Genomic DNA, 25,811 nt, shown 5'->3' with positions numbered 1-25,811 from the left:
TCCATAATAGAAAACTACTAAACGAAAATAAACCTCCATTCATCTTTCCGATTGCATGTTCTGTTTCTATCTTCCTTGTTCGGTTTGTATTTTTTAATAAACATGAAGATAGCCTCGATTTCAGTGTTCAATTGAGTAATGTAGCCTGGTATGCAAAGCAAAGCCTTGGTATTACATTCCTGTAGTGGAATTTGACCTTCTGTTTCAACAGACTTCGCAGCCGATTCAGAGTGTACAGAACCATTGCATGGCTAGTGCTACGATTCTACTGACACTACGAATCCTTCCAGGTCGGGGCTCGAACATACGACAACTGATTTGTAAGACCAGCGCCCTATGCATTGAACCGCCAACCCGGGACAAAGCCTGGTACGCATGTTACCCAAATAGCAACTAGCTTTTAAATTACTGAAGAACGTTTTGCTTATAAAGTACAAAAAATTAGCTTTTTTATGCTGACACTAAGAAATTCAATGTCAATCAAATCACCGTCACAAGGATTTTCGGCAATAAGCAACCAAACAGGGCACTGAAACAGAATCTAATGGTCAAAACACGTGCTCGGATGTTGTGCAATGAGGTCTTTTACGAAGTAAGAAATCCATTCTCAAGGACGACGAATAGTTTGTCAAGATGGATTATGAGCAGCTTCCCGGACGAAAGTTCTATGAAGCTGTAGTCTTAAGCTTGAGCTTGAGCGACCACCCCTGGTTGCTACTCCTTTACTGATCGGGATTAGCTGAAATTGTACAGGGAGTTTCTAGATGATCCGACCTGGGACTGTTAAATCATCTTTCAATGTACATCTTCTGGTAATCCCAGAATTCATTGATCAGTACCGGCGCCGGCCAGGTCCGAACGTAGATCGTCTAAGGAATGGGAAGGTATGTTAGTCCAACACTTGTTGTTACTAGAGGCCGTATATACTACTGCGCACTCCACAAGTGTCACGGAAGAAGGATATTTGTTAGTAAAAATTTCAGTATTGGTATTATTCGCGCGCAACTCAGTATGTTCCGGTTTCAAGATGCTCGGATGCACCACTAAACTCACTGACTTCCCGAGTGAACGTTTCAACAATATCCTATATTGAAGTCCCGGGAAGTCTTAATTCACAGCTTTTATTCGAGCAAACTGAAGAAAAATTTGCAATACTATCGCGTAAAGAATAAAAACTTCCCTATTTTTTTATAAATGAAATTACGTGATACAAAATAAACGAGTGAATAGGATTTAGACAAAATAGTTGATTTATTGCATTGTTTATTTGTTTATTTGGAGCAGGGAAAAGCCCGGTGGAGTTAGTTTCTGTCAAACTTGCTCTCCAACAGGCATAAAACCTCCTCATCTTTAGCATCAACAGATTACAGATTACAATCATCCGAATGATACATTCTAAACAGTTGTTATAAAATCATTTTAAATCACCAAATAAAGGTCAACAGATTTCACGCGCGTCTTGATTCTGTATTATTTCAGCTTTATTATTTTAATTATTTATTAAAATTATGAATTGGTTATATTGGTTGATCTGGGCAGCCGGCTACCGAGAAGAATATTCTTTTATTGTTTGAAATATTAATATCAAGTGTTTTTTTTTACTATATATTTAATATACCGATATATGTTATCTCATTATTAACGTTTTAATATCAACGGATTTGCGCAATAGTTGCTTTTTATCATTCAGTTTATAATCCTGAGAGACAATCAAAAACACGGAAGAAGAAAACATTCCGAATAAAACTTTTCTCCGAAGCTAGACGGAAATTGATAGGTTGAATGAAGAGATAATTTAGTAAAATAGAGTGATCAGAAGTGAAACATTGGAAATATCTGATAACTAAAAGGAAAAAGAAACTCCTGCAAGTGTCGCCTTTTACGACATGGAAGCAGGAACCCAGTGGAGAGAGCTAATAGGTACTATCAATCTCCTAGTGGACCCCAGCCCCTGAAAGTTCTATAGCTGTAGTCTAGGTGATGAAGTGCAAATTCGTTCTCGCAAAAAAAAAAACTAGCAAGAAAGCTTATGAAGTGGCAAGATATTTTCAATTGGGTGTAACAAACTTCGATTTTCGCGACCAGATTCCTCAATTGTTCAAGCCGAAGTACCTGAAAATGCGTTTTCTTCCGTACAATAAATATCGCAATGAACCCATAAAGTTTTGGCCTGATACGGCAAACTGTCACACGGAGGTATCGAGACAACGGGGTGGATTTCTTCGAACGGGACTCCAACCCTCTTAAATGTCCTCAATTCCACTCAATTGAGAAATATTGGGCGATCGTCGAACAGACGTTGAAGAATAGGTGACTCGGAATGCGACAGAAATGAAGAGATGGTGATGGCCGTTCATGTTAGCCGAAAAGTGACCAAAGCTCGATGAGTAGTATTAGTAGATATTCTGAGTACTCAGTATTATTTCGTTCTTGGTTCTGAGATGAATAAGTTTTTTACGCCCAGATATCAAATAACCCAAACTTCAGTTGGTATGGATTCACTCACCTTCGCATCCTTCGCAGTACTTCCTCGGTGGGGGCAACTTCCGTTCCTTCGGATCGGCCGTCGGATGTTTCAGCGATTCCGGTGGACTATCGGAACTCTGCTTCGGACAGTCTTCGGTTTCATGCAGATCAAACTCGTCGCAAATGTCACAGAATACCCGTGGCGCCGGTTTCCGTTTGCTGAATTCGAAGCTCATGTTGTGACTGATGAAAATGAGTCGTTCGAAAAAAAGGAGCACGAAAGCAATCGGTTAGCATTATTGAAATAGAAATGTGAGAGAAAAAAACAAAACTTCCTACTAATAGTACTGTTGTTGTACCGTTTAATTCCACTATGTCACGTCATTACACTCTCACAAAGTGACTATTTTCACAGTCACTATTTTCACGAAAGTGTATCAAACGTGTTTGTGAAAATAGTGACTGAAAATAGTGACTTTGTGAGAGTGTAATGACGTGACATAGTGGAATTAAACGGTACAACAACAGTACTATTATTGAGAATATTCTACTAACAGCTCAAACAGAAATTTAGACACAAAACTTACTTGTTACCGTCGATGCTGGTCTGCTCGAGTGCCTGTATCCGCAGTGTGAGTTTATCATTTTTTCGTTGCATATCGGCAATAATACTATTCAGGAAGTTGATTTGAGCGCCAGTGTCCTCATCCGCAGCATCGCTCACAGCGAACGAAGCCACGGGAGCCTTGGCGGTCGATGTCAATTCTTGCGAAAGCTTCCGGATTTCGCTATCCTTTATCGTTAGCTGGGTCTTAAGCAGATCCACCTCTTTCTGGAGCATTCGTTGGGTCATTTGCATTTCCGTTTCGCGCATCTCGAGATTCTGTCTCTCACACTCCAACTCCCGTTGCCTTTTCGCTGCGGATTGCGCATTGCCTGTACTTTTAACCGATTCAGCCACCTGTGCTTCGAATTTTTTTATTGTTTCGCTTAGTCTGTTCTGTAATTCTGCTATTTCCTGTTGTTTTACATTCTCCATCTCTAACAGTTTTTGATTGAGTTCGTGTAACATGTGCGAGTTTTCTGTTTCGGAAGATTTTTTCTTATTCAAAAGCTCTTCGAACTGAGCACCATGCGCTACCAGTTTTGTTTCGAGTTCGTGAACTGTTCTGCTTTGCTCTTTTAGCTTGTCATTCTGCTGTTTGACGGTATGTTTAGCCTTCTCTAGCTCTTCTTTCAAGTTACTAACATCCGAAGCCGTTTTGTTTCCCTGCTCATCTCTTTCGACTAGACACTTCTCCGTTAATTGCAGCTTACTCGTTAGTTGTTCATTTTCTGATTGCTTATTTATCAGTTCTTCGCGGAGTTGTGTCAGTTCAGCTTCCTTTTGCAGCAAAGCAGATTCCTTATCAGTCATTGCTTGTTTGGCATCCTCCTGTTGTAGCGCATATTGCTGGGTAGCTTCAGATTGTTGTTTTACCAATTGTTCCTTGGATTTCAGTTCGACGCGAAGATCTTCCACCTCCTTTACCAGTGGTGATAGATCAGCTACCTTTGAAGATAAACCGGCAATCATTTGTTCTTTTTCCGCAATTTCTGCCGCTGAATTCGATGTTTGGTTTTGCAGGTCTGATTTTACAATATTTAACTCATCAATAACCTTTACCAATTCCTGGTTTTTCTCATCCAGCTGTAGCATACACTGTTTGTTCTGTTTTTCAGAAACTTCAAGCTGCTCGCTGAACTGTTGAACTTCTTCCTTAAGAATCTCTTCGCGATGTACCAAATCCACTTGTTCTTCTTCCATCTCCTGATATTTCTCTTTAAGGGATTTCAGTTCTGTGCAAAGATCTCTAGACGAAGACTCAGCTTTGGCTTTATCGTTTGACAATTCTTGAATTTGCGTCAGACAATCCTCAAGCTGTTTCAACATGTCTGAATGAGTACCGGCATTCTGCTCCAGCTTTCTACTGAATTCAGCACTTTCCTCTTCCTTCTTGGCAAGTTCTTCTCTAACCGAACGAATTTCCTTCTCGATTTCAGATATTTTTATATTCTTTTCATCTAGCTGAGCAGCCACATCATGGCTACCCTTTTCCATTGATTGTCGGAGATCATCAAGTTCAGAGCGTAGAGAAGATTCCTCTTTTTTGGATTCTTCGAGTTGTTTTTTCAAAGATTCTTCAATTTCCGCATACTGTTTTAATCTTTCCGTTGAATCATTCTGATTCACCGATACCTGTTCTTTCGCTTGTTCCAGTTCCAATCGCAATTGCTTTATTGATCCTTCCAGTTCAGCTACCTTACTGCTCAATTCCTCTTTCACAGTCTCAAACTCGATTAGTTTTGCATCAGCTAGCTGTAGTAATCGATTTCTCTCTTCCTCGAAACTGGCTTTCAACCCCGCAATCTCCCGCACAAGGTTTTCCCTTTCAACCTCCGCCGTTTCCTTAATCTTCGCAAGTTCTACATTCAATTCGTTCTCACGATCGATCTTCTGGCTGGATATCTGTTGCATCTCGTTCCGTAACCGATCCATCTGCTCATTCAACACCCCGTTCGATTGGCCAGCCTCATCCAATCTTCTTTCCATTTCGATTTTTGTCGAATTGAAAGTATCCTGCAGCTCTTCCAGAGCTTTCTGCTTCAATTTCAACTCATCGGTTAACCGGGAAAGTTCTGAATTGGAGTCCAATGTAGAAGACCGAAGCGAATCAATCTCCTTCTCCAGATCGGCCTTCTGTTGCTGAAGCTGTACAATCTTCTGTTCCAGAGCTTCCATTTTGCGTTTCAAATCCGCGTGTTCGATCTCCAGTTTACCGAAAATGTCCTGTAAATCCAGGAACTTCTTCTCGCCATTTTGCAATTTGGAATTGCAATCCGTCAGAAGTTGTGTAGTTTTATCCAAACTCTCGCATTTGGAAGCCAACTCGGCTTTTAATGCTGCCACCTGCCTTGTCAACTCCTGTATTTCATTAATTTTACCGGCAATTTCATCGTTGGAATTTTTACCTGATATCTTAAATTGATCCAACTGAACAAGAAGCTCACCCTTGTCCTGTTGAAGTTTTTCTAAAGAGGCTTCCATCTGAGTGATTAGGCTATCTTTATCTTCCATTTCCTTTCTTTGTGTATTCTTAAGCTGTTCCAGAGTTTCCTCGTGTATTTTTTGTGCATTTTTTAACCTTTCCTCGAGCAGTGAAATTGCACCTGCTGAGTCCTTTTTCAATTTTCCAAGTTCCTCACTTAATCGCAAGTTTTCCTCATTTGCATTGCTCAGAGCAACATCTCTGGCAGCAAAGCTATTCTTGGTTTCCTCCAGTTCCCGCGATAAATTCGCTTTGGCCACGTTGAGTTCTTTTAGTTCATTTTGGAGCGCACCGATTAAAATTTCGCTCTCCTCCAGTTGTTTGTCTTTGGCAAGGTGTTCAGTCTCCTGGTTGGCAAGTTTATTGAGCAAATCCTCTTTCGATTTTGTTTCGAATTCAAGACTAGCCAGATATTCGACACTGCGGCTTTCCTTCTCCTTGATGATATCTGCCAGCTTCTTCGAGAGTTCACTGATCTCCGATTCGAGTTTGGTGATTTGATCCTGCTTCGAGTCCAACTCCTGTTGTTTTTTCTCCAGCTCTGCATCCTTGGAATGGATTTCAGCTGTATGTTGTTCGTTGTCTGCTGAATAGTTTTTCAGTTGATCTTGGAGCTGCGCGAGTAGGCAATCTTTCTCCTCTAGAAGTTTGTTTTTGTTTTTAACACTATCTTCAAGGGATTGCTGTAGCTTCTTTAGTTCTTTAACACTTTCCTCATAGGATTTAATCTGTTCTTCCGAGCCGATAAGTTTGGCATTTAAGTTGTTAATTTTCGTTTCTTTCCCTTCCACTTCACTTCGAAGAGCACCTTCCTTGGTCGACAATTCCTCCAAATCCTTTCGGAGCTTTCCAAGCATACCGTCCTTCTCATCCAGTATCGCCTTTAGGCCGCTTTCCCCTTCCAGCAATTTCACGTCCCGTTGTCTGATATCATTCAACAGCGCCGCAACCTCACCGGACAGCTTAGCAATCTGTTTATCTTTCTCCCCTAGCAATTCCTCTTTGTTTCTCAGGTCATCCTGCAAGTGACCAACTTCGACATCCAACTGTCCCTCGGCATTCTTCAGCTCCAGGTACTGCTTCTCAAGCTCCGCATCCTTACCCGTCAACTCAACACCCATCTCCTCGATCCGCTCCTCCAGGTAGGCAATCTTTTCCTTGAGGCACTGCTCGCTGATATTGTAGCTGGACACCTTGATGTCCAGGTTCTTCTCCATTTCCGCCAACCGTTCGTGCAGCTTGGAGATTTCATTTTCCAGTGAACTTTTCAGTTCTTCCGTAAGGTGCAACTTCTGATCACGCTGGAGAATTTCTGCCTTCAGTTTATCGATCTCGAGGTTCAATTCAGCTGTTGGTGCTTTGTTGGGAAGGGTTTTTTAAGAGTTATAAATTAAATTTTTGCATGCCAAATGCATTGATTTGATTACAAATACAAAGTAAAACCTACCTGAATCTTTACTCGCAAGATCTTGTTCAGTTTGAACAGTAGACTGTTCGCTTAGTTTTCTCTCGAGTTCCGCTATTCGTTCCTTGTAGATCTGTGTCTGAGCCTTTTAATTAAAACACGAAAGAAATGTTTAATTCGCCGTTTTAAACGTATGGGACAGACAAACATACAGAACAAATCAAAACATGCAACATGCTTACTATCAAGACGTATTGATGACCAGAGCCACATTGTTGACAAATGTTTTTCATCCATGCATACTTGGATCTCATATTCTATTGTTAAAGCTTTTCACACATTTTGTATATACAGTCTTCCAGGCTAGGATTTTCAATGCATGTTTTTGAGTTTAGAAATGATGCCATGAATTGAATACCATGTATCTGTTAAAAAATTGGGGGAAGCAAAATTTTTACCAAATTTGGGGTAAAAATTCATTTAGCAGGTGAAATGCATATTTTTTCCTCAGTAAATTTCCCCCCTAACAATGCCTAAAAAACACATGAAAAGTGTCTGCATGTTGCTGATGAAATTATGACTAAGCTTCTTCGGAAGTTAAAGTTCATGTATATGGAGACTTTAACCATGGGACACTGAAAATAATAGCATTTTACTTCCTCCCGTTGTGGAGAACAGTGCGGTAAAAATTTCTTTTCAATCGAATATCAGTTGAAAATGAAATTTATGGCCACTGACCATCAGCATACCGATACAAATTCATTTGACTTTTGCTGCCATTTTGAAGTGAAGCTCCCAGAATTGATCGTCAGTTGAATAATCGTACCTAGTCATTTGAAGTTTTCCTAGCTCAGTTTCAAGTGCCAAGTAGTCTAGCTGATTCATTGTCTTCGCTGTTGGTAGTGAGCAAGTTCGAACGAATAGAATTATAAATGAAATAAAGTATTAAAAGTGAAAACTGAAGGAGGAAACCATTATTTTATGAGTATTTGTAATTGATATTTCAGCTATCTGGTTTGTCTTTCATCTATTATCTTGAACCAATTAGAATGTTTATATGAACCTCATTTTAAGGCCGCTCTCACACTATTGAAATACATATGTTGTTACTTCAAGACGGTGGTTAAACTGAGGAGCTTTGATTTGAAGAGAATCGATTGAAGAACGTTGTGTGGGTCAGAGTGTCAAGTTCACTGCAGTAGAGATATCGTCAGCGTGTTTCACATTCGGTTTCAATTGAATTGAATTAAGTTTTACTGCACTGATGGAGAATGAAACATGTTATTACTTGTTTGATATCTGCGTTTCGGTTTTAATCAAACAAGTCGTGTAAAAAATCAGTAAAACTGTTATTAAGATTTTCTATTGACTAATATTCATGATGATTTCTGTGTAATAGAATCACCAACTGCATTGTGGAGAAATGAAGCTTTTCATATAGCAATTTAATTTTCAATATTTATACACCAGAATAATAGACGACTACGACGACTACGAGTATGAGGAGATTTTCGATTATCACTTAGCAAATTATGATAGTATTTGTCGTAAGCTACGAGAAATAGATTTGCAAGAACTTCTTAGAAACGAAGGAAATAGCATATTAGAAACTTAAGAAATCGAAAACAAAAAGTACATCAAAAGTACAAAAGAGAAAATACCAACTAAGTTTAGTAATTGATACTGCATTCAAAGAGTATAACTCAATAATTGAACAGGAAATGAAATCTTCCCAAAATAAAAATTCTTCAGTTATGTTAGAAACAAATTGCAATCAGAAAACATTCCGTCAAGAATGTATCTACAGAAAAACTTTGGTAATAAATCACAGGAAATCTTTTTGCTAATTTTTTGCAACAAATCTACACGAAGTTTTCTGAGGATGGTCGAGAAAATTTTAATTTCTTTTCAGAGTTTACTAAAAATAATAATGTAAATCAGATCGAATAATAGATGCCCTAATCAAATATCTCTAAAAGCGCCGGACGTGGTGAGATTCCACCCATTTTTTTGTTAGCATTAGAGCTTACAACCCCTTTGTTCTGACTTTTTAATAATTCGTTTCAATCTGGTGTTTTTCCCAGTTACGTGGAAATCTCTTTCCTTATAATAATCTTCAAAAATATTGCCATTCTTTCTAGCATTCCGAAGCTCTTTGGAGCGATAGTTAATGACAAATTGTTTAGTCAGTTTTTAAGGGACGTTTCACTACTCCTATTTTACTGGAATTCGTCCACTATGCCCTGCCCGCTATGGACAAGGGAAATCGCATTGAAGCTCTTTGTACAGATTTTAGCAAAGCATTCGATCGTATTGACATATCTATCATTATGTTCAAGTTACAAAAACTGGAAATCTTGCCAGGTCTTCTCAAATGGTTGGAATATTATCTAACAAATCGACAACAAATTGTAAAATACCAGGGTACAAAATCGAGCCTCATTCACGTCAGTTCCGGTGTCCCACAGGTATCTCCTTTAGGTTCTCTTTTATTTATCTTATTTGTTAACGCCATTTCCTTCGTATTTCAATCGCATTCGTAAATGACCGAATGAAACCAGAACAAACGAAGAGAAACGAAGCAGTTTCTCATTGAAAAAATGAGAGAGTATAATTGCCAACGTTACTCTTTCCCTCTATGACAACACGAAACCAAACTAACGTCTGCAGGGAGCATCAGCAGGATTTCAATTCTCATTCTTTCATCGATGTACCTTATGATCGAAAAAGAACCGGAATTTTCATTTTAAAATTCCCGCGCTTGTCCAATCGGTAAACTTTTATTCTCTCAACGTTGGCAACACTTTTATACACATTTTGTCGAATTTTGACGCATATCGTACGACTAGTTTTTGTTTGACGTCTATACAAAGAAGTTGAAAAATTTTCGTGTGGCGATTTTTATAATTGATGAAAATTTAGAACAACAGGCGAGCCTTTGAAGCGACATTCGGTCGATTGTTGTGCGGTTTCGACGTCATATTCATAGATCCACACCTCATCAACAGTTATGATGCATTCGATGAATGTGGGGTCACTATCTGCGTCGGAAATCATCTCTTTGGCCACATCAACACGACGTTGTTTTTGAATGAAATTCAGCTTTTTTGGCACCAGGCGAGAAGCGACGCGTTTCAAACCCAAAACATCAGTTAAAATGTGTTCGGCTGATCCATAAGAGATGCCCAACAACACAGCAATCTTTCTAATCGGTACAGAACGAAATTTAAATTTTCATCCATTATAAAAATCGCCACACGGCAATTTTTCAACTTCTTTGTATAGACGCCAAACAAAAACTAATCGTACGGTATGCGTCAAAATTTGACAGAATGTGTATAAAAGTGTTTGAGAGAATAAAAGTTTACCGATTGGACGAGCGCGGGAATTTTAAAATGAAAATTTCGGTTCTTTTTTGATCATAAGGTATTCAATATATTCAAAAGTTATGATTTAAAAAAATATAATTTTTTTTTGAAGAAAATCGAAAAAATCGATTTCTTGATCCATCCTAACATGGAAATGGTTCAAACGATTCTTTCAGACATTACGAAATTCTGAGAGATCGTATATCAGTTTCTCATGGAAATACTTTAGAATAAAATTAAGAAAATTGACTATTTTTTCAATCTTTTTATAGGGGTTCACCTCTAAGCTGCCAATATCTGTTGAGGAAGGCCATTTATTCATCTGACTTAAATAGCTATATATTTATGTGCGAAATTTATGCGAAAAACGCAGTTTAAGGTAAACTGGCGTACTGCGGCGAGGAAAGTGACTAAGGAAGTTTCGCAAATCCAGATGGAAGAAGTCAAACGAACGGCCTGGCAGATAGCTTTCGCTAAAACATAGGTTCAAGAGTTGATTTCTTTATTCTGTATGAACTGAAGTATAAATGATACAATTTGATTTTGTAACTAATTTCGTTCGTTAAAAGTAATGCGCTGTCCAAACGTAGAGCAAAGCTCTAATCTAAACATGGGCTAGTAATTCCGATAATCTGTCATGCTTTAGAATCAATATCACCTCGCCTACTTTTCCGGGAAAGCATTACCGAAATGGATCATGTTTATTTAATCGACCCTTATTTAGGATTCCGAAAATCGATCCATTCTATGGATATAATCCGTTATCGTTACAGATGATAAATATTTGTTTGTATATTTTTTAGAGCGGATGTTTGGAACGAGTTTTGTGTACCATATGTCAAACCACATGCATACAAAGCCCGAATCGTAGAAGAGCGAATTCAGGCTGAATTTAGCATGAAGGAAAACTGTATATACCGTCACTGTGTTCGTTTACCTAACGCGTACAATGTACATTATTTGTGCCATTTGTCATACATCGAATGTCGGTGTTGGTGAGAGAGGTGTCTAAAAGTGCACAATGCCGGCAGTTTTTATTCCAAAGCAAAGTCATTGTAGGAAAAAAAATGAAAACCAAAGCAAACCAATTACCATTTCCAATTACTTGGGAGCCAATTATTTTCCTCGCAATCGATACCGGTCCGGAAACCTGCAGCAGGAAGGCCAGAATCATAATACCGGGAGATAATGTCCGACGTAGTTAGATTGAAGAGAGAGAAAAAAACAGCGTTCCTGCTTCCGGCGGATTACACTGAGATCGGATGGCGTCGTATCGGTGTATGAAAAAAAAACGGTAAACTAGGGTGTGTAATTGAAACGGTACGGCATCGATTGCGAGGAAACAAAAACAGCACAACACTCAATAGGCAGAACTGGGTACTGCCACTCTACATGTACGAGGAATGTGCTATACTCACATGAACCGAATTTCGAATTTTGCCCTGCGGATACTATCGATGGAACCAATGATTGCGATGGAGATGGAAATAGAAACAGAAAAGGGCGATATTTACAATTGTTTTTGTGCGATGGAATGCTACGTGTATTAGGTTTTTTCCCCTTTTGTTATCATAGACGAAACCCATAAGCTGTTGTTCGGAAAACTAATTTTGCCAGGAGCTTGTGAAAATTCGACTTCCGGTTGCCAAAGTTATTTCCTAACTGACCGATTGTCCCAAGCAACTAGGACACAACTAGGAGTCTGTTTGCAGTCGTATTTTCTGTAGAAGAAAAAGCTCCATCGTTTAAACAATGATTGAGGATCAACACAAGAAATTATGTTTAAAAAATGAATCCCATCTACATCCGTGGTAACACAACAACAAAAAGAATGGGAGATCATCCGTCTCCATGAGATAATTCTCGGTAATTTGATATCCCGTTCAAGCTTTGCAAAGATTATGCTATTAACTACTAGAAACTAATTGAAACATCTGAGTAAATCTGGTAGTTGCAAAAAAAAAGAAACAATCTAAACTTTATTTATATTGCTGCAAGAATGTTACATCTTCCTGTACCGAGTGAACGTTACACATCCGACTATGTTTTCTCATGATCCTGATGGTTTTAATTACATCGTTTCCGAGCAACAGCTTTTGCTTCAACCTGTGTCTGTGTTCTACCTTTTGCAAGATAGTATGAACCACTGGATTGCCGCCCATCTAACTACATATCTACAGGTAATGTGCCAGACCAGGAAACAGGACTCGACTGAAAACCGCAACAGCCAAGGGAGCCATAAAAATACAAAAAAAGGAAAGAAAAGTTCCCGCTCATAAAAACAGACACCTGTTGGTATTCCGTCCAGTTGAGGCGTACGGTATGCTGTTACGTTTTGTAGCACCATTTCCTGTTCCAAGGCAGTTGGTAATTAAAATATACTCACGTTCAGTTCATCCCCACAGAAAGTGACCTCATCTACACTGAACTGAAGATCCTCGCAGCGGCGCTTCTCCTCGGTCAGCTGCCCTTCTAGCTTGATGATTTTCTCCTTTAGCTGCAATAGAAGATTCATGTCAGTGATGATCCTAGCAGTATTTTTGGTTTGGAGTTCATTTGAAAATATAACGAAATATGAGGGTGCTTGGTTGTAGAATACGAAAGTCAGCGGGGGACACAAACCCGATCCAAGTAGGCTATTTACTATGTACCTACGGTAACGGAACGGACTCATCACATTTCTGAATAAGAAAAAAAACGTTTGATTATTATAAAATCTTGTTTGCAGAGAGAATTACCGGCAGGGTAAACAAAACATGTTGAGTTTTTGCGAACATACTTACCCTTAGGAAACCGGTTAAGATGAACAGGTCCGTGAGATGTCACTTTAGCCCATTCTTTGGTTTGGCTATGAAATTCAGAGAATTGAAACACCGCGGCGTATTTCATGTATTTTTGATTCACCACGCACAAGCAAGTTCATAGCCAGTAACAGACAGAATGTCTTTCCATCGATAACCATAACCATAACAACGTTAAAAACAAAATATCAGTATAAGTAGATAACAATGCTATAGAAGAACGTTTACGTAAATTATTTGGAGGGAGATTTTTCCCCGGCTGTTCTGTATGGTGTGCGTGTCGTACACATGCGCTTAACGAAACCAATCCCTGCTTATGTAACTTTCAATCGCGACGAAAAGTAGTTATGCATATCGCTGGTCAGCTACGGAATCCAGCAAGCTACGTGTCAATACTGTCAGCAAACCGTTCACTACACAATTAGGAAAACTCATGTAAAATAACACCAAATCTAATGCACATAAAAGGAATATGATGTTTTGCGTCGTTTTACACGAGAGTCATAGGAACTGGAATATACGTTATGAGAAATATTTTTAATTTGATTCCATATTTATTTCGATTACTATTATTTCGAACGTGCTTCCGAAAGGAAAGAAACTTTTTTTTGCAACTAATAAACAGGCATTTTGCATCCCAATAAGTTTAGAAGTGTTTCATTTCCTTATTTTCAGTATTTCTTCTATTTGAAATTTTCCTTTAAAACATTTCACAGCCATCGAAACGATAACTTAATATTGCGGGTGTACAGAATCTCAATAAAGCTAATAAGCGTAATAAGCGACATCGAACCGAGAAAGGACGAGGATGTGAATAGTGAACCATTGCTCTCCCTTCATTCGCTGGATAGCAGTGAGAGTGCTTCTCCTCCAAGGAAGAAAGTTACAACTAGCTTGAAAGATATAATATTCAGATTAAAAAAATCGTTTTTGCCTTTCTCTATAGAAAGGTATTAGAATTGCTGGAAAAACCGATTTTTACGCGCTCAATTTTCTCAGAGATGGCTGATCCGATTTTATCAAACTTATGCTCGTTTATAAGCTACTGTCGGGCCATTGATCAAGTTCAAAGATCAAATGACTGTGACTTTAACTGAACCGATTTTAACAAACTTGGGCTAGTTTGAAAGCTACTGTCGGGCCATTCATCAAGTTCAAAGATCAAATGGCTGTAACTTTTGGTTCCAGAGATATGATGGTATAAGTGACGTAACCGACAAAACACGTTGATTTTTACCGCTCTTATATATATATATATATATATATATATATATATATATATATATATATATATATATATATATATATATATATATATATATATATATATATATATATATATATATATATATATATATATATATATATATAAGGGTGCCAATATTTTGGGATCAACTCTAATTTCGTAAAGCGCTAGTGCTCAAAAGTTTAAGCACCTCGAAAAATGACCTCATGCAAAATTTGAGCTAAACCGGACATGCGGAAATCGATTCGTATGGCCATATGACGAATAAATTACAACAGTTTTGAGTCCAACTTTGAAGCTTTCCGAGATTGTCATCTTCTATATCGGTTTGAATTTTAAAAATTCATCATCATGTAATTCGAGAACCGGAAGTCATAATTGGATAAAATTAATTAATTTTTGTATGTATGTATAAAATTAATTAATTTTGTATATAAGTTTATTTAATATTGAATTTTTGTTTCTGAAATTTGATTAGGCTTTTTTTGAGAAAACGATTGAGCTCTGAGAAACGATTTTATACTGGAACCGGAATTCTAAAATCGGTATGGCCGAAGTCAGATAAATTCACCTGAGTAGCTGTATAGTTTACATTTGTTTCAAAATATTTGAAAATCAATGAAGACATCTTTGAGAAATCATAGCACAAATTAAATTTTCAGGTGCCTTCTGAATCGAAAACTGAATACCACTAAAACTGAAAAAAGTTTTTTATCGACTATCCAAATCTGCTAACCCGATAAACCTGATTAATTTATGTGGAATAGACATTTTTATACCAATCACCCTGTATGCCCGAAACCGGAAGTTGGATCTGACTGAAGAGCAAGATGTTTTATAGAATCTTGAAACTTTTCATTTGAAACTTAGATCGGTTCAGCCATCTACGAGAAGAATGAGTTAAACAATTTTGATTTCGTTTCACATATCATCTTGTAGTTCCGGAACCAGAAGTCGGAACCAAACATAATTCAGGAACTTTTTTTGGGAGCATAAGACTTTTCGTATGAATCTGAATTTGTAGAAAAGAAATTTTCCGAGAAAATTGAGTGAAATTATTTGTCACACACGCATTTGCCGATCTCGACGAACTGATTCGAATGGTATATGGATGATATGTTCTTCCAGCATTTATTGCTGTAAGTAGTTTAAAACAATATATTTAAAAAAAATCTGCCATCATCTTCTTTATATATGTCATATTCGAACGATTATGTTGCCAAAAACGAGCCGTGCTAAAATCGGTCCGAGGCTAAATGTCATGAAAAAGGATGCTGTACACAGTCTTTTTGGTACTTAGAAACAATTGTATGTAACAGTATAAAAAATCGTGTTTTCCGTTGCTCCCAAGCATTTCTTTGTCATACAGCGCTCAAAACTCCTACTGCCGGAATAAGGGGGAAAGTCGTTTACACAAAAATTTCAATATCTCCGTTAAAAATGGACCGATTTTAACAATCTATGGCTTGTTGGATAGCTATTACCGTGCCGAATCTAAGTCTGAAAACATATTCTGTTTTCAAGGTCAATTGTGACATATATTTTGACATTAAACTTTGTATAATTCAAAAAGTAAACATCCGATCTCAAAACCATTCAATAGCGTTTTGGGTGACGGGGAGAACTTTCATTTGAGACTAGTTCGATCCAAATCGGTCTAGCCATCTCTGAGATCTCGACCTCTTTGTTGACAACACACATACAGACACACACACACGGACATTTGCTCAGTTCGTCGAGCTGAATCGATTGGTATATGTCATTCGGCCCTCCGGGCCTCGGAAAAATTTTCTAAAGTTTGAGCGAATTCTATACCTATTTTTTATATATATAAAAAAAAGGTAAAAATAAAATAGTGATTTTTTTCTGGATGATTTTATGCTAATAAGCCAGCAAAGATTTTTAGCAGGCGAATTGAAACATTTCTTACTATTAATTAAAATTTCTTTTATATATAATTAAAATTATATGGTTTTAGCCTCTTGAATCGATGCGTAGAGATATTTTCAATCAGCAAAGGCAATAATATTACTAATCGAAACGAATTTGTCTGAACTATACGTGTTCAAAACCTGACCACTTTTCTCTGTGTTTCCTTCCCTGAATTTCTAATCTACATAGACAACAAAGATGCATTTTACATCGAAAAATTTTATTCACATGGTGTCTCAGAACAATAATGGCAAACAAATTTTCAAACAAATTCATGGACTTTGATCGTGAATGGAAATGGCACATCTCATCTTGTTCATCGATTATCTCGACCTCAAAAGTTTTCATAAAAAACTGCGTAAATTCGGAAATTTGTGTAAAAAAACATAAACTACAAGAAATTTTTTTGATGCCAAATACCCTAGAAATGCATGATACGTACAGATCTGGTGAAATCTCAAAAAATATTTTTTTGAAAAAATTGACTTTGGGACTTTGACTTCGAGAATTTGAGACCGCGAAACTTCGAGTCCGCGTTGAAATAAAAACCACAAAGTGGAATAAATCGTTTTGTATGCCAAATTTTTTAAAAATGCATGAAACGTACAGGATGTGGTGTAATCTCGACTAAATTTTTTTATGCCAAATGTCTTAGCCGTTTAAAAAAAAACGCATAAAAACTGTGAAAAAAGCCCTTAGTTTAAATGTATCCGCCATTTTCCTAGCTTCAGTTTCAGCTTTGAGAAAATGGAGTGAGAAAAAGAAATCTGTTTTGCATCACAGGCAAACACACAGCATCCTCATTTGATATACAAACATTTCAACATATTTATGCTTATATGTTTAATCTCTTTTGATTTTTGAAACTATCAAGTGGAGCCTTTTGAACTTTTGTGTGATTATCGGTTTTCCAGTCACTTGTGCATTAAAACGAATATTTTGGTTCTAACACCCAACATTTCAACGCCTACGTTAATCTGTTTTTCCCCCTGAAGAAGACGAGAATCATTAGCGTCGAAACGTTGGATGTTTGAACAAAAATGACCTCACACGGAAAGAAATTCGTTATATCTGTCATGATTAGAAAATCATGAATCCAATCATTTTAACTTCTCATGAAACCAATAAACATTAATCATGGTCCGAAAATGCGTTACTTGAGGAATTTATTTTTTTATAGCTCGTAACTCCAATTTTCTAGCCGGATATCACTTTGAACCCTCTGCCTCAAGTGATGTGATGGATTGCTTAATTGATTAATGGTAAAGTAAAAAGCAGACATTGAAAAGCATGAACGACGGATAGTGTTTACTCGATCCTTAGGTATATTCTTTGCATAATTGTGTTGTTTTACCCACCGGCTAACAGAGATTTGACAACATAAAGATAATGAACCGGAAATTGAGATCATAAGAGACTAAACACGGCTACGCTTTGCATTTGGCAAGCATCAACGTTACGTTTTGTAAGAATATATCTGAATATATTCTTACATATTTGATGTGAATGTTGTTGTTAGGATAATATTCCGAGAGCTAGCCTAAACCGAAAAAAAATTCGACTGTGAATTTGGAACATCATCTAACGAAAATAAAAAACGTTCAAACATTTTGCTAAATTTGTTTTATAGATATAACAACACAAATCTAAATATTTTAAACAGGATGATTTTGATACGTTATTTTAGGCGTCGTCGTTCTTCAAAATCATAATGTTTCAATGGTTCAGATTAAAAAAAATCGTCGTGCTTTTCACTGTTTTGGTATTCAAATGTAATTATTTGGAACATTAGTTAAAATCACGTGCAAAATACGTTCATCACACCATTTCATTTAATTCATATTTGTTAATATGACGGCCTGAATTTATGTTGCAAAGGTTATCATCGTAGCAGAAACACGCCTAAAGTTATACCCATCAATTTCAGGGCTTGCAAAAATACTCAAACAAATTATTTTTGAAAACATATTTCGTCATAAGAAACAAATAAATTTCAATGGAACATAAAACAACTGCTGCCCAACTATTTAAAACAAATGTAAACAGTGATTTGGACAATAGTTGTGTAGTCTTACGTCAACAGCTCGAACATTCTTATTGGGCTATCCCTTGTCGTTTTCACAAGTATGATCCATTCTAAGCGAGAGTGATTCACGAAGATATAGAGTAACGCAAAGGAATTTTCGAAATCGAAAAAATAATTTTGATGCCAAAAGGCTTAAAATTGCATGAAACGTCGAGATTTAGTGTCATCTCGAAAAAAATTTTGTTGAAAAGATCAACTTTTTGGGATCAAAATAATATCAAGTCCCAGAAAGTTGATTTTTTCAAAAAAAATTTTTTTTGAGATAACACTAAATCTCGACGTTTCATGCAGTTTTAAGAGTTTCGGCATCAAAAAAAAATTTCGATTTTGGAAATTTCATGTACTCTCCCCTATGCTTTTTCAAGATCGAAAATTTTCAAACCTTTTCCGCATGTCCGGTTTAGCTCAAATTTTGCATGAGGTCATTTTTCGAGGTGCTTAAACTTTTGAGCACTAGCGCTTTACGAAATTAGAGTTGATCCCAAAATATTGGCACCCTTATATATATATATATATATATATATATATATATATATATATATATATATATATATATATATATATATATATATATATATATATATATATATATATATATATATATATATATATATATATATATATATATATATATATATATATATATATATATATATAAGGGTGCCAATATTTTGGGATCAACTCTAATTTCGTAAAGCGCTAGTGCTCAAAAGTTTAAGCACCTCGAAAAATGACCTCATGCAAAATTTGAGCTAAACCGGACATGCGGAAAAGGTTTGAAAATTTTCGATCTTGAAAAAGCATAGGGGAGAGTACATGAAATTTCCAAAATCGAAATTTTTTTTTGATGCCGAAACTCTTAAAACTGCATGAAACGTCGAGATTTAGTGTTATCTCAAAAAAAATTTTTTTTGAAAAAATCAACTTTCTGGGACTTGATATTATTTTGATCCCAAAAAGTTGATCTTTTCAACAAAATTTTTTTCGAGATGACACTAAATCTCGACGTTTCATGCAATTTTAAGCCTTTTGGCATCAAAATTATTTTTTCGATTTCGAAAATTCCTTTGCGTTACTCTATATCTTCGTGAATCACTCTCGCTTAGAATGGATCATACTTGTGAAAACGACAAGGGATAGCCCAATAAGAATGTTCGAGCTGTTGACGTAAGACTACACAACTATTGTCCAAATCACTGTTTACATTTGTTTTAAATAGTTGGGCAGCAGTTGTTTTATGTTCCATTGAAATTTATTTGTTTCTTATGACGAAATATGTTTTCAAAAATAATTTGTTTGAGTATTTTTGCAAGCCCTGAAATTGATGGGTATAACTTTAGGCGTGTTTCTGCTACGATGATAACCTTTGCAACATAAATTCAGGCCGTCATATTAACAAATATGAATTAAATGAAATGGTGTGATGAACGTATTTTGCACGTGATTTTAACTAATGTTCCAAATAATTACATTTGAATACCAAAACAGTGAAAAGCACGACGATTTTTTTTAATCTGAACCATTGAAACATTATGATTTTGAAGAACGACGACGCCTAAAATAACGTATCAAAATCATCCTGTTTAAAATATTTAGATTTGTGTTGTTATATCTATAAAACAAATTTAGCAAAATGTTTGAACGTTTTTTATTTTCGTTAGATGATGTTCCAAATTCACAGTCGAATTTTTTTTCGGTTTAGGCTAGCTCTCGGAATATTATCCTAACAACAACATTCACATCAAATATGTAAGAATATATTCAGATATATTCTTACAAAACGTAACGTTGATGCTTGCCAAATGCAAAGCGTAGCCGTGTTTAGTCTCTTATGATCTCAATTTCCGGTTCATTATCTTTATGTTGTCAAATCTCTGTTAGCCGGTGGGTAAAACAACACAATTATGCAAAGAATATACCTAAGGATCGAGTAAACACTATCCGTCGTTCATGCTTTTCAATGTCTGCTTTTTACTTTACCATTAATCAATTAAGCAATCCATCACATCACTTGAGGCAGAGGGTTCAAAGTGATATCCGGCTAGAAAATTGGAGTTACGAGCTATAAAAAAATAAATTCCTCAAGTAACGCATTTTCGGACCATGATTAATGTTTATTGGTTTCATGAGAAGTTAAAATGATTGGATTCATGATTTTCTAATCATGACAGATATAACGAATTTCTTTCCGTGTGAGGTCATTTTTGTTCAAACATCCAACGTTTCGACGCTAATGATTCTCGTCTTCTTCAGGGGGAAAAACAGATTAACGTAGGCGTTGAAATGTTGGGTGTTAGAACCAAAATATTCGTTTTAATGCACAAGTGACTGGAAAACCGATAATCACACAAAAGTTCAAAAGGCTCCACTTGATAGTTTCAAAAATCAAAAGAGATTAAACATATAAGCATAAATATGTTGAAATGTTTGTATATCAAATGAGGATGCTGTGTGTTTGCCTGTGATGCAAAACAGATTTCTTTTTCTCACTCCATTTTCTCAAAGCTGAAACTGAAGCTAGGAAAATGGCGGATACATTTAAACTAAGGGCTTTTTTCACAGTTTTTATGCGTTTTTTTTTAAACGGCTAAGACATTTGGCATAAAAAAATTTAGTCGAGATTACACCACATCCTGTACGTTTCATGCATTTTTAAAAAATTTGGCATACAAAACGATTTATTCCACTTTGTGGTTTTTATTTCAACGCGGACTCGAAGTTTCGCGGTCTCAAATTCTCGAAGTCAAAGTCCCAAAGTCAATTTTTTCAAAAAAATATTTTTTGAGATTTCACCAGATCTGTACGTATCATGCATTTCTAGGGTATTTGGCATCAAAAAAATTTCTTGTAGTTTATGTTTTTTTACACAAATTTCCGAATTTACGCAGTTTTTTATGAAAACTTTTGAGGTCGAGATAATCGATGAACAAGATGAGATGTGCCATTTCCATTCACGATCAAAGTCCATGAATTTGTTTGAAAATTTGTTTGCCATTATTGTTCTGAGACACCATGTGAATAAAATTTTTCGATGTAAAATGCATCTTTGTTGTCTATGTAGATTAGAAATTCAGGGAAGGAAACACAGAGAAAAGTGGTCAGGTTTTGAACACGTATAGTTCAGACAAATTCGTTTCGATTAGTAATATTATTGCCTTTGCTGATTGAAAATATCTCTACGCATCGATTCAAGAGGCTAAAACCATATAATTTTAATTATATATAAAAGAAATTTTAATTAATAGTAAGAAATGTTTCAATTCGCCTGCTAAAAATCTTTGCTGGCTTATTAGCATAAAATCATCCAGAAAAAAATCACTATTTTATTTTTACCTTTTTTTTATATATATAAAAAATAGGTATAGAATTCGCTCAAACTTTAGAAAATTTTTCCGAGGCCCGGAGGGCCGAATGACATATACCAATCGATTCAGCTCGACGAACTGAGCAAATGTCCGTGTGTGTGTGTCTGTATGTGTGTTGTCAACAAAGAGGTCGAGATCTCAGAGATGGCTAGACCGATTTGGATCGAACTAGTCTCAAATGAAAGTTCTCCCCGTCACCCAAAACGCTATTGAATGGTTTTGAGATCGGATGTTTACTTTTTGAATTATACAAAGTTTAATGTCAAAATATATGTCACAATTGACCTTGAAAACAGAATATGTTTTCAGACTTAGATTCGGCACGGTAATAGCTATCCAACAAGCCATAGATTGTTAAAATCGGTCCATTTTTAACGGAGATATTGAAATTTTTGTGTAAACGACTTTCCCCCTTATTCCGGCAGTAGGAGTTTTGAGCGCTGTATGACAAAGAAATGCTTGGGAGCAACGGAAAACACGATTTTTTATACTGTTACATACAATTGTTTCTAAGTACCAAAAAGACTGTGTACAGCATCCTTTTTCATGACATTTAGCCTCGGACCGATTTTAGCACGGCTCGTTTTTGGCAACATAATCGTTCGAATATGACATATATAAAGAAGATGATGGCAGATTTTTTTTAAATATATTGTTTTAAACTACTTACAGCAATAAATGCTGGAAGAACATATCATCCATATACCATTCGAATCAGTTCGTCGAGATCGGCAAATGCGTGTGTGACAAATAATTTCACTCAATTTTCTCGGAAAATTTCTTTTCTACAAATTCAGATTCATACGAAAAGTCTTATGCTCCCAAAAAAAGTTCCTGAATTATGTTTGGTTCCGACTTCTGGTTCCGGAACTACAAGATGATATGTGAAACGAAATCAAAATTGTTTAACTCATTCTTCTCGTAGATGGCTGAACCGATCTAAGTTTCAAATGAAAAGTTTCAAGATTCTATAAAACATCTTGCTCTTCAGTCAGATCCAACTTCCGGTTTCGGGCATACAGGGTGATTGGTATAAAAATGTCTATTCCACATAAATTAATCAGGTTTATCGGGTTAGCAGATTTGGATAGTCGATAAAAAACTTTTTTCAGTTTTAGTGGTATTCAGTTTTCGATTCAGAAGGCACCTGAAAATTTAATTTGTGCTATGATTTCTCAAAGATGTCTTCATTGATTTTCAAATATTTTGAAACAAATGTAAACTATACAGCTACTCAGGTGAATTTATCTGACTTCGGCCATACCGATTTTAGAATTCCGGTTCCAGTATAAAATCGTTTCTCAGAGCTCAATCGTTTTCTCAAAAAAAGCCTAATCAAATTTCAGAAACAAAAATTCAATATTAAATAAACTTATATACAAAATTAATTAATTTTATACATACATACAAAAATTAATTAATTTTATCCAATTATGACTTCCGGTTCTCGAATTACATGATGATGAATTTTTAAAATTCAAACCGATATAGAAGATGACAATCTCGGAAAGCTTCAAAGTTGGACTCAAAACTGTTGTAATTTATTCGTCATATGGCCATACGAATCGATTTGGGTTATGCTGGATCCTGAATACCGGCTCTGGAAGTACCTTAAATTACCCTAAACTCTAAAGAAGAAATTACTTCGACATATCATGGAATGTTTAATGGATTGTTACACTTTTAGATTCAAATTCGATCCGATTTGCGGTTTCGACATTACAGAGTAATGAGTAATTAAAATCTCAAATTGCCACTTAAAACGACGGACATTAGAATAATGTCAAGAAAACTGAAACACCGAAAAATATTCATGCAAAAAAAAAACATGCGGATTGATAAAAAAAAGGTATCATCTCACTGCTAGGTGGATTAAACACGTTTTTTGTTTAAATGTTGATTTTTTAGTTCTATTTGCTCATTAAAGACTTGCCGAAACAAACATTAAAATAATTTATTATTAAAAGTTATTGTAATTTTCTGTCACTTTTTCAACAAAACCGGATCAACAAATAAATGAAAAAATCAAAGTCTTTATATTACATTTCGATGGTGGAATTTTTCCTTCTTTTTAAACAGCCTTCGCAGCCGATTCATAGCGTACAGAACCATTGCATGGCTGGTATTACGTTCCTACTGACATTAAGAACCCTTACTACTGACCAGTGCGGTAAAATTTCATTTTCAATCGAATAATATAAGATGAAAACGAAATTTATGGCCGCTGACCGTCAGCATATCCCTACTAATTCATTTGACTTTTGCTGCCATTTTCAAGTGAAGCTCCCGGAATTCATCGTCAGTTGAATAATCGTTGATAGTCATTTGAAGTTTTGCTTGCTCAGTTTCAAGTGCGGAGTAGTGTAGCTCCTTCATTGCCTTCGCTCTTGGTAGTAAGCAAATTCGAACGAATAGAGCTATAAATGGAGTAAAGTATTAAAAATGAAAACTGAAGGAGGAAACAATTAATTTATGTGTATTCTGTGATTGATATTTCAGCAATCTGGTTTGTCTTTCATCTATTATCTTGAACCAATTGGAATGTTTACATGAACCTCATTTGAAGGCCGCTCTCACACTATTGAAAGAGATATTTTGTTACTTCAAGAGATCAACTGACGGTGGTTAAACTGAGCCTCGATTGAAGAGAAACGATTGATGACTGAATGCTGCCCGTTCGGGCCGTCAGCAAACATTGTGTGTGTCAGAGAGTGAAGTTTACTGCATTCGAGAGATCGTCAATGTGTTCCACATTCAGTTTCAATTGAATTGAATGAAGTTTTACAGCACTGCTACTGACACTCATTGAAGAGCGGAATCCGAATGAAAACCGCGAGCTTATGGGTACGAAACTGCCGTCTCTGTTAGGGGAAGCCATGATAATGGCTTAGAATATAGGGATAATTAGACTTTACTTGTTATTAATTGAAATTCCTACCTCCGATTATTTGAAATAAATAAGTTATATTAACTCCAATATTAACTAAATAGAAGATAAAGACGTAATTCTACGTCAAACGTTGTTTCATGATTATTGTATACAATTTTTATAAATAATTGGTTTTTTGTCATGTTCTGGGCCAGTACAATTTACAATTCAATATCGTAGAATCGGAATGCGTTGAAAAAATTTGGGAGTATAAAATAAAATGATGATTTTGAAGCAATAAGCGAAATGTCGGCAACATTAGTGATTTTTTCCAGTTTCCCTTCTACCATTTCCTCCACGCTTACGCTTGGCTTCATTTTTTACTCCTCCAATGCTGCTTTTATTACAGAATTGTTAAAATTTTAGATTAATTCAGGATTCACGACTTTGACATTCCTCCGAATCAGCCTTGGGGAGAAGTCTGTTATTTTCAGGATGGCTTACATCTGCAGCAGATTCTATACTGATGGACGAGTTTTGTTCGGGGTTGGGTCAATCTACGAGAAATCCTGTCAGGAACTCTAAATGCTGAAAGTTTTGATGGCATTTTATTCATAAAATAATGGAACCATCATTTCGATCGACAATTTCCAACTTTTTTTTTTGCCCACCACACTCCCCCACACCAAAAAGCTTCAATTTGAAGCCCCCTGGTAGTGGACGCAACTAGTCTCAGCGGAAAAACAAGAAACAAATAGACACTGGCAATAATAATACTAGAAATACAAATTTAATTGTGTGCAATTTATTAAAGTGGAATCCCAGTGGAAAAGATTTCCTTTTAAGGGATCCACAATTTAATTACTACGCTATGTTGGAAAGAAAGTACAAATTAAATTAGGTAATTAGTTATTAATATGAAATACTGTTGACGATAAATACATTACATTATAAAACAAAAAACTAAATTAGCTAAATATCTCGTTCAGTCTGTGCTTAAAATGGTACTTTAGTCTAGCCGCAAATGTGGCACGATTGCTTATTCCTCGCATGTCAGGCGGAAGTGCATTATATTTAGTTGGACCAACAAAAAGGATCCGTCTTTGACCAAGGCTTGTAGCTGCTCGAACACGAAACAAATTGTTACTACGGCGTGTTGTTCTAGAATGGGATATAGTTGGGAA

At 36.1% G+C, this 25,811-nt stretch overlaps 1 protein-coding gene across 17 annotated transcripts in view; it reads right to left on the bottom strand.

Annotated features, from left to right (window-relative positions):
- The window catches only part of LOC131430278 (restin homolog), a 272,670-nt gene that overhangs the window by 5,579 nt on the left and 241,280 nt on the right, over window positions 1–25,811 (bottom strand). For 15 of the 17 annotated variants that reach the window (XM_058595119.1, XM_058595111.1, XM_058595118.1 and 12 more), the window contains 5 exons: window positions 12,715–12,825; window positions 11,747–11,779; window positions 7,003–7,105; window positions 3,054–6,912; window positions 2,507–2,709 (listed from right to left, as the gene is read on the bottom strand). In XM_058595119.1, the coding sequence (XP_058451102.1) occupies window positions 2,507–2,709; window positions 3,054–6,912; window positions 7,003–7,105; window positions 11,747–11,779; window positions 12,715–12,825 (4,309 nt within the window). The remainder of the gene's footprint in view (window positions 1–2,506; window positions 2,710–3,053; window positions 6,913–7,002; window positions 7,106–11,746; window positions 11,780–12,714; window positions 12,826–25,811) is intronic. The other 2 variants (XM_058595117.1, XM_058595120.1) reach the window with 1 other exon arrangement.

This window comes from Malaya genurostris, chromosome 2, assembly GCF_030247185.1.
Source record: "Malaya genurostris strain Urasoe2022 chromosome 2, Malgen_1.1, whole genome shotgun sequence".
NCBI lineage: Eukaryota > Metazoa > Arthropoda > Insecta > Diptera > Culicidae > Malaya > Malaya genurostris.
The sequence above is the reverse complement of the archived record's forward strand: the minus strand, read 5'-3'. Positions and strand labels throughout refer to the sequence as shown.